The sequence below is a fragment of the Arabidopsis lyrata genome (genome assembly GCF_000004255.2).
Source record: "Arabidopsis lyrata subsp. lyrata unplaced genomic scaffold ARALYscaffold_1, whole genome shotgun sequence".
NCBI classification, from domain to species: Eukaryota; Viridiplantae; Streptophyta; class Magnoliopsida; order Brassicales; family Brassicaceae; genus Arabidopsis; species Arabidopsis lyrata.
The window spans coordinates 30,575,601-30,585,560 of record NW_003302555.1 but is presented as its reverse complement, the minus strand read 5'-3'; the positions used below and the strand labels follow the sequence as shown (position 1 = coordinate 30,585,560).

Genomic DNA, 9,960 nt, shown 5'->3' with positions numbered 1-9,960 from the left:
GACTCATCAGATAACAAACACTTCCTAAGCCCTCTCCCAAACTTAAATCACATAGTCCTCTGTGTGACCAAATTTGGAAGAGAGTACTCAGGACAAAAACATCACAGAAACAAAACAGAAGATGGTATTGTACAGTAGTGAAGTGAGGTGCTTACATCAATCGAAGAAAGAGCGGATGTGATCATCAATGCCTGCGTGTGATTCATGCCAGGCCATTGAAGAATCTCCATGTTGTGTCTCAGCTCCTCTGTGATACTCGACCTCTTCTTCTCTGTGGCGGTCAGCAGCGCGGTCGAGTACTTCGGCTTTGCGGTCAAGTAAGTCGCCGGTCTTGTTACTTCTTCTCCAGCGAATCAAATCGGTGAGGTCTAGTTAAGTCCAAAACAAGGTCGAGTGAGCTCTTCTTCTCCGATGAAGCAGTGAGGTCGAGTCTTTCCTTTACGCCGTGGTAGAGTATACTGCTGCACACTCAGAGCCAGAATCTACTTCACTCAGCTCTTCACACTTATCTCCTGAAAACACTACCAAAATGCATTAAAAACAACAAGGAAAAATAAAAATATGTACAGAGATAGACATGGAACTTCCTCCCAAGTGAGCTTGTTTTATGTCTCTAGCTTGACTCCTCACATTTATTAGGCATTGAGAGGCTCCTCCAGAGGAACCGAAGTTCCTTCTGGAATGAATTGATCTGCCATGTATCTTGTGAGCCTCTGGCCATTGACTGTGAACTCTCCATTCTTTCCAGCTAGAGTGATAGCACCATAAGGTCGGACTTCAGTAGTACGGAAAGGACCAGACCATCTAGACTTGAGCTTGCCAGGAAAGAGTCTCAAGCGAGAATTGAACAGCAACACTTGATCACCAACCTTAAAATCTCTTGAGATTATCTTCTTGTCATGGAAAGACTTAGTTCTCTCCTTATAGATTTTGGAGCTCTCATAAGCTTCTAAGCGAATCTCGTTGAGATCATTTAGTTGGATCAACCGCTTCTCCTCAGCGGTATGTCGAAGTTCAAGAGCTTAACTGCCCACATGGCTTTATATTCGACCTCAAAAGGTAGGTGACATGATTTTCCATAGAGAAGGTTGAAGGGAGTTGTACCTATAGGGGTCTTGAAAGCTGTCCTGTAAGCCCATAGCGCGTCATCGAGATTTACAGGCCAGTCTTTCCTTGTAGTCCCAACAGTCTTTTCTAGAATTGCTTTTATCTCCCTGTTGGAGATTTCCACCTGCCCGCTTGTTTGTGGATGATAAGGAGTGGCGACCCTGTGCTTTACTCCATGATTCTTCAAAAGGTTTTTAAAAACCTTGTTGATAAAATGTTTTCCACCGTCACTGATTACAACCCTGGGAACCCCAAATCTTGGGAAGATAATGGTCTTGACCAGCTTCAGCACAACTCTTACATCATTGGTGGGACTAGCTATAGCTTTGATCCATTTTGATACGTAGTCCACTACGACCAATATATACTTGTTCTTGTATGAAGATGGAAACGGACCCATAAAATCAATTCTCCATACATCAAAGATCTCAACTTCCAAGATCGGATTCTGAGGCATCTCATTCCTTCTGCTGATATCCCCCTTTCTTTGACATGAATCACATTTCGAGATAAAATCCTGAGCATCCTTAAACATTGTTGGCCACCAAAAACCTGCTTGCAGGATTTTTGACACTGTCTTGAATGTTGCGAAGTGGCCACCATAGGAAAAACACTGTCTAGCACCTTAATCAATCAACTCGCACAACAAATAAAACTAATCTGAACACTTGATTTTCCAGTTGGATAAACTCACTAAACTCCTTAGATCAATGTTTGTAGTTTAGACACAAAGCTTGCCAAATACTAGCAGAAGATGTAGTTGTTATGGGTGATGGAGTTTCTGAATGATTCAAGAAGTAGTACAGGATGTTGCAGTTTTTTGTGTGAGTTTCGGTTTCTAGAAGGTTTGAGAAGATATGTTTGGAACGTATTTAGAGGATGAATCACAAAGGAAAAAGGACTTAAAGAGATTTGGAAGACTTGACGAAAGTGGAGTTTGATAAGAAAAAGGAAAAGTGTAGAAGGAAATTTACTTTTCCTTATGGAAATTGGAGATTTTCTCCTATGGTGATTAAGAAATTGTTTTGGCTATATAAGGAGGAGCTTTCTGTGAGATTTCTGTGAGATTGTATGCAACTTAGTTTTGCGGTTTGTGCTTGTGTGATCAAGTAGTTTTGTTTTGAAGTCTAGGCTCAAGGGGAGTTTAGCTCAGGGTTAGGGTATCCTGATTAAATCTAGACTCATGGGAAGTTTAGTTAAGGGTAGAGATTATCCTTAAGGTTTCACGTTATAGAAGGGAGCGGTAAATCAAGAGGGTTGTACTTGTTTTACGCGTTTGCGAATTGGTTGTAATTTGCTTTCTTGTTCTAGTGAAATTGAATCGGGACTTGGTCCCCGGGAGTAGAAAAAACCGAACCTCGTTAACAAATTTTTTTGTCTCGTTTACTTTTCACAATTTATCTTACCTCATCCGCACTTACACTAGCTCCAAAAACATAACAACGCTTTTGATGGTTAATTTAATTCTTAAGATCAACAATTGATTCATGACTTCGGTCATATTCATTATTAATAAACAAAGACAAAGAAAATGTAAAATGATGTTAAGCCTTAAAAATCGCCAACTAAATTAAATAATCCATAAAATCCCCTTCGATGAAATCCTTTAACCAAGCATTGAAATTACAAAGACATGACTAAGGTAAGCACAAAGATGATGATGAACAGAACATGATGAATAGATGATATAAGTAAAAGGGTCTAGATTACTTTTTTTCCTATCACAAAAGGATGAGATTCTTCCCCAAAATAATAAAGACAAAATGATAAGCGTAAAGAGACGAGTATATGAATGCAGGAAATAATGATGAATGCAAGTTTGTTGTTGCATGGATCGTGCAGTTCCTTATATAGGCTATAGAAATGGATAAAAAATCCTATATAGATCGGGATGAATCAGAATATTCTAGAAAATCTTATCTTTTCCGTTGGAGAGGCAGGATCGATCCAGATTCGGTCGTTCTCTCAATGAGATTGGTGAGGCTCTGCTTCATTTGCTACACTTTCTTCATTTGCTCGCAAGATTGATCTGTTTTCACCAAAGTCTTCATAATTCTTGACTAGTTATTAGGACTCACTTGGAGATGAAAGCTAACTGTCAAGGTTTCCAATGACATCAAACTCTTTCAATTTGGTGATAAGGAAGTCTTCCAATGTTTGTTGATTTTCTTAGATACAAAAGCTGTCGTGATTACCAACGTTATGTTGGTCCAGTGGTAAATCTCCCAGGTGGAGGTACTGGGTTCGACGCCCGTTGGGAGGAATCTCTTCTCCAAAGGAGTTGAATTTAATCTGGTATGGATCTCACCTCTAAGAAATGTAGGGCCTCCGGGTTTGAACTTCCAGATATTAAAAAAAAAAAAAAAAACTGTCGTGATTTGCTTCGTTTTAAGTATTTTCTCCAAAAATTTGAAAAAACTTAAAAACCACAAATAGTGAAAATATGTTTGAAAACCATTAATATTGAATATATTACCTTTATTAAATATTTTGATCTCTAAAATAAATATTATCGAATTTGGACCATTAAATTATCCCAACGACACTAATCGTGAATGATTGTAAATCACTTGGACTTGATTAATTTTTAGTTATATATATGGACAATTTTGCTAATCATTCCAATTGATCGTAAAAATATGTAGTAGACCTCTTAAAGAAAAAAAATCTGATTATGAAAAAATCAACAAATGCAAAACTAGCTAGTCTCGTTCAAGTTTCCATCATAGTAATTCTGTAGTTTTATATCGACCCATGTCAACTCTTCCAAGTCTTCTAAGATTAAAGACTCTTAACTTAAGAGTTTTGGATAACTATTAGTGCTTTCACATCATTTTCACAATGTTTAGTTTTTTTCTTCCTTCTTAAAATATCAAAAAGTCAAAAAGAGCTAAATAAAGCGACACGCCAATAAAAAGGCGAATATATATTGACATTCTATTCGTCGGAAAAAAAAAACGTATTTGTATATTCGACAAAAAGTAAATAGATGTTGACAAAAAGAAAACAAAAATTCGTAATAAGGAAAAAGGAAAATAAATTTCTCGAGAGATAGAAGTGAAAAAGGGGATTTTCGCATTTGCCCTGAGCTGAAGAGAGAGAATGTATTTGACGAGTTCCAGGAGAAAGCAGAGCTAGCGAAATCGTAAGAAATTTAAAATCTTTAATCTTCATTTATCTGTTTTTTCACAAAATACCGACAAATGTGGTTCGATCTGTTCAACGTTGTCTGAATTTCGATCTCTTTGGTCGTTGTTGTTTGCGCAGCTCAGTTTCTTAATCTTGCCTGAAGATTGACAATTAGGTTTCGCTCTTTCGCTTTCAGACATAGAATCCCTGATGTTTTGTCTGTTTTCTTTTTTTTTTTTCCTTTTTTTTTGGTATTTGTTTTGTTGATTCTGATAAATTCAATATCTCTGCTTGTTCATATTCTTGTTGTTGTCTTAAATGCAAAATTTATTCAAAGATTTGTTTGGTAGATTCTCCTTTTGATGTTTTATGATAGTTTTTAATTGCACAATGTGTTAGTTTGTTGGTCTTTTAGGTAAATCTGCAATTAAAGTCGAATTTTTGTGGATATATATAAGGCTTTGAGCATTTATGTATGTATACAATTTTGTTGTTGTTGTAGTGGTAATGGGGAGAGAACTTGTAGACAAACACATGGATAAGAAGGCAAATAGTTTGACAGCTAGCTCAACCGGATCTTCGGATGATAATAAAGTCCGAAATCCGTCAACTATAGAAGCTGCGGAGGTGAAAGAATGCACCGAGCAGAACTTGGTTCCGGATGATGCTCGTATGAGGCCACTAGAAACAATTGATACACCTGGATCCCATAAAACTTCTGATAATGAGAAGAAACTTAACTCATCTTCAGTTAAAACTCGTGTTACTGCGAAAACAACTGTTCCAAAGCCGTTTTCTTTGTCGGCTGAAAAGCCTAGAAGAGCAGTAGTTGATAATAATTCATTAGGAAATGGTGCTAGCCATTACTCTTCTTCAGCATCAAGAGTTTCACAGGTAAACAAAGCGCTAACTTGTTTTTTTTTTTTTTTTGCAATGTGAAGTTTTTAAGAAATGAATCTTATGGCACACTTCTTGTTTTGTTTGATTTAGTTCTTATGGGATTTTTAGCTGCACACAAAGCACTAACTGAATTATTTTTTTCCTCCGTTTTTTTGCGTGCAGCTAAATTCTCCTCTACCAGCTAGGAGGACACCAGATCACAAGAAACATCATGATGAAGAAGATAGTTTTTCCGTTGCTTCCTCGTATCCTTTATGTCAAGTTAAATGAAAAAGGAAACATTTGTTTTTAATGTCTAACCACACTACATGACTTTTATATGATCCTTAGCCATATATAGATCGGCTACATCCATAAGAAGTTTTAAACCCAAGATAACTGTTGGAGTTGCTCCAACATTTAGTAGCACAGCGCGGCTGGAGAGACGGAGAGAGGTAATTCTTTTTGGTAAACAAATAAGGAAAAGTTATAAGGAAGCATGGCATTGCACTTTTTCTCTCCTTAGAGATGTCGCTCTTATTGTTCCTTTTCGGTGTCTCTGTCACTCTGCTAATTGTCAGCATATTCTGGTTTCAGTTTTACCAGAAGTTAGAGGAGAAACAGAAAGCACTTGAGGCAGAGAAAATAGAGAACGAGAAAAGGCTCAAGGTACAAGTTATATCCTCATGCATACACGTGCATTAGCCAGTAGATAATGTAGGAATCTTCTTTATATAGTTTCCTTGTTAGTTATGGCAACATAAAAAGTTCTGCATACAATTCTTGAAACTAATAATCTTACACTTTAGATTCAATATAATGTATATCTTGCATTCTTGAGCATTCTCAAAAATATTTGGATATGTAATTTATTTAGGAAGAGCAAGAAGCAGTCACTAAACAACTCAGGAAGAACATGGCTTACAAAGCTAATCCGGTACCAAGTTTTTACCAAGAAGGTCCTCCACCGAAACAACCGTTGAAAAAGGTATGGAACAAAACCTCACTATCCTCATTTCCGTTTTTTCTTCCACTTTGATTCATATTATTGCTTGCCCAAGACTGAAAAAATATTGAATGATGATTCAAAATTTAGTTTCCTTTTCTTGTGATCGAGTAAGATGGTTTTATCCTCCTTACCAACAGCTTATCCTACGTCTACGGTCACTTTTGCTTTGTTTTGATTATTATTTTGGCAGTAACTCCCTAGTCACTACCACAATTGTGAATTCAGATGATGGATTTTGGTTATATGAGTTCAAGTAGTGTACTCACTCTGTGTCACCCTCTCCATTTTTCGATTGATTAGACTGTTCTGAAACCTGCAAATTCCTTGAGAACTTATTCGTTGCGATACATGGATATATGAATTGAGATGAACTTCATCCTCACAAAATAAACTACATACAAAAGGAGATATTAACTATCTACGATTGTTTGAATTGCAGTTTCCACTGACTCGGCCTAAGTCACCAAACCTTAACCGTAGAAAGAGCTGCAGTGACACAGTTAACGCATCATATCAGGAGGTGAAGGGGAAGCATTGTGCTCGACATCGTCACAGTGTAGGTGGTTGCAAGGAAGAACCCAAAACGAACAGTGTCCCAAGGACACCAAATAGCAGCAGCAAAGATCATATGAGAAAGTCCACAAAGGAAACACCAAAGTCTGAAGAAGTGCATGAAAATCTTGTGCGAAAGAACAAGAGTGGTCATGATGGAGAGACAGATGAGAATGGTGTTGGTGTTGTGGAGTGAAGTGGCGCGTAGTTGTAGTTTGGTTTTGACTAACTTGGTGAATGAGAAAACAAGAAAAATGGTGAGAAGCAACTGCAAGGAGAAGAACATGTTTTAGAGTGAAAGAACAAGTTTGAAGTTCCAGGTTTTTGTTTGTTTGTTTGTTGTCTAATGTTCTGCAGATTAATTCTTCTAAATTTGATTGCTAAATCAGCTGCACTATTTTCGTTTGATCTTTATCTGTTTGAGAATTAATGTGAAATGTATATTAAAGTTATTGTGTGGAATATGGATCCCATATATCCCAACTTAAATTATTATATGTGCTGTTTGTTTGTTCATCCAAGATAGAGATGATATATCTGGATAATTTAAATGGTGTATTCAGATGGAGGTAATTCTTCTAAAAATAAAAAATGTCTAAAATACCTCCATTTACAATCACATCAAATAATGTTAATTTTCTATAGATTTTTCATTTTACTTTAAAAATCGCATATTTGCATCAAAAAAATCCCCTAAAAATTGTAAATTCACAAATTATCATTCCTTTGTCAAAATCGTAAAATTGCATTTTTTACCAAAATTAAAAATTCGGTTTTTTCATCAAAATATTTTTGCCGAATTATGTCGCCAAACCGTAAATGAAGCTTTTGGCGAAAAAATTACAGAATACCATTTTTCAACAAAAACCTACAATCACGATTTTGGAGGAAAAAATACGGAATTCTGTTTTTCCGCCAAAACTGAAAAATCAGAAAATTGCGTTTTTCTCTAAAACCATAAATTTGTATCCTTCCCACCCCCCAAAAAAATAAAATAGAAATCACGATTTAAGCGGAAAAATCGAAGAATTGTGTGTTTTCGCCAAAACCGTAAAATCACATTTTAAGCGAAAAAATCGAAGAATTGTGTGTTTTCGCCAAAATCGTAGAATCACATTTTTTCCCGCCAAAATTGTAGAATCATATTTTCCTGCCAAAACAACAAAATTGAATTTCCCGTCAAAATCATATTTTCTCGCCAAAACCGCAAAATAGTACTTTCTACAAAATCATATTTTCCCAAAAAACCGCAAGATCATGTTTTTGCCAAAACCGCAAAATCATGTTTTTTCTGCCAAAAGAAGAAAATCTTTTTTTTTCCTGCTAAAACCGTAAAATTAATTTTATATGTTCAAAATAATACTTCTAAAATTATTTAGATGTAAATATATTTTAAGTAATAACTAAATTAAATATAACTACACTTACTAAAGGGCTCCTTGGGAACCACTTCACGTCAGATTGGGAACTACTTAAATCGTTAATCTCCGGCACTGCTCTTGAAAAACGCTACTTGTTGCTCCTAAGATACTCGTTTCAAGCCACGGTTTACTCCATATGGAGAGAACGCAACAATCGTAGACACGGTGAAGACCACATCCCAGCTCCTCGCCTTGGCCAAATGATAGAGAAAACCATTCGGAACAAGATCTCTCTCCTCCGCTGCTCGGGGAATCAGAAGTACCAAGACCTCCTCATTATTTGGTTCTCTACTTGAACTTAAGATTGTAAACAAATGTCAAAACTATCACCTTCAAAACTGAAGCACTCGATGTAACACTGGTTTTTTTGATGAATAAATTTTACATTCATTCAAAAAAAAAAAAAATTAAATATAACTAAAATTAAGATTTAAAATATAATCAAATTAAAATATGGGTATTTTAGTCATGTTTTTGTTAAATTTATTTAGATGGAGATGAAGAATTATAAAAATTAAGCAAACAAACAAAAATTCATTTAAGATGCTTCATTGTTGGGGTCGGATCCCACACATTCTCGGTAGGATCCACTTGGATCTGTCCACGTCATTATTACTAATAATCCTCTCGGAATTCAGGATATTTTATTATAAGTATCGATCTGAACCAGTCGGGAGTTCGATTCAGTCTAGTAGAAGAGCTCAATCTTTGCCAGTATGGAGCTCGCTCATTTGACAGACAGTTCACATAGAGAAAGGCCGAAGCGAGGAGAATATTGTTCGAGGCTCACGGTAGCGTCAAAACGCGGGAGTTCGGAGTCAGCAAGAAAGAGTTCGGAAGATCCATGCGAAGCCCAAGATAGTTCAAATTCAAGCCGTTTCGGTCAAATTGTAACTTACATGATTAATGCGGATCAATGCGATTATTAGCAGTAAATGACCACATTAATCATGTTTTCTCTATAAAAACAGCCTCAAACGCATGTGTTTGGGGGAGACAATCTTTTTTACTCAATACTACTAAGCAATACAACATATTTTTCTCTCTTACAATTTCGCAAGGCTTTGCATACTTCGTTCTTATCAAAAAATTTTACGTCATTCTTTTCTTGGTTAATTTCCCTTTCGAATTCTCATATTCATTCGTTGATTTTAAGAGTTTTTCTCCACTGAAATACTTAAAAATAATCGAGTGTGAATCCTACATCCACATTCATGTAAATGAACATGCAAAAAATAAAACGAACAACTAAATGTTCCATCCAAAAAAAAATCTCTCTCTCTTCCAAAATTTCTCTCCCTTATCTCTCTCTTTTCTTTCTCGCCACCGCTTAAGTTCTTCGCTTCCGATCGGCGTGTGTGGGCCACCATGGCCACAACGTCGATTCGGCTTTTGGGTTTCTGCTTAGTTAGCTAGCTATGGTTTCTTATGGGAAGAGATCTCTGGTTTGGTTTCGATTTTTCGATTCCTTCCCTTTCTCTTCTCCTTTTAGATCTAGGGTTTGGTTGGTTTGTTTTTGTTGCAGATTTCAATTCTCTTTTTTAGCTGAGCTTCCTTGGCCCAAACCGCGATGGCTCTAAGCCACTCACTGTCGGTGTGGTGGTGATTCGGTTTGGGTGACCCAATTTTTTGGGTTTCCTCACACAGCTCCAACGATCGGATCTAGGGCGAGATCCGCCCAGGTTTGGGTTCCTCTTACCGGTTCAAGTCGTTTACTTGACATATCCGGCCACTGCGATTTCAACGGTCTCTGCTTGTTGGGCTGAGGTTCCACCGTTCCGCTTCTCAAGGTATCCCAAGGTTTTTTCTTCTGAAGACTCTTAATCATCAAGTGAGGCAAGTTGATCAAAGGCTTTTTAGGTT

The 9,960-nt window shown here is 36.7% G+C and overlaps 1 protein-coding gene across 2 annotated transcripts; it reads left to right on the top strand.

The window, feature by feature from the left end:
* The first annotated feature begins 4,127 nt into the window (after window positions 1-4,127).
* LOC9330644 (protein WVD2-like 2) lies at window positions 4,128-7,173 on the top strand. Of its 2 annotated transcripts, none has more exons than XM_002894537.2 (7): window positions 4,128-4,252; window positions 4,739-5,130; window positions 5,299-5,381; window positions 5,477-5,570; window positions 5,713-5,784; window positions 5,993-6,103; window positions 6,564-7,173. In XM_002894537.2, the coding sequence occupies exons 2-7, from the start codon at window positions 4,744-4,746 to the stop codon at window positions 6,870-6,872; spliced, it is 1,056 nt and encodes a 351-aa protein (XP_002894583.1). In that variant the 5' UTR covers window positions 4,128-4,252; window positions 4,739-4,743; the 3' UTR covers window positions 6,873-7,173. The 2 variants fall into 2 exon arrangements, with proteins under 2 accessions (XP_002894583.1, XP_020870281.1); XM_021014622.1 differs by lacking the exon at window positions 4,128-4,252 and adding an exon at window positions 4,291-4,411.
* Window positions 7,174-9,960: the final 2,787 nt, after the last annotated feature.

Bases quoted from the DNA above. Each gene is read 5' to 3' on its own strand.
- LOC9330644 (XM_002894537.2), top strand. From the start codon at position 4,744: ATGGGGAGAGAACTTGTAGACAAACACATGGATAAGAAGGCAAATAGT. The intron at 5,382-5,476 runs GTATCCTTTATG...AGCCATATATAG, and splicing joins AGTTTTTCCGTTGCTTCCTC to ATCGGCTACATCCATAAGAA. The intron at 6,104-6,563 runs GTATGGAACAAA...TTTGAATTGCAG, and splicing joins CGAAACAACCGTTGAAAAAG to TTTCCACTGACTCGGCCTAA.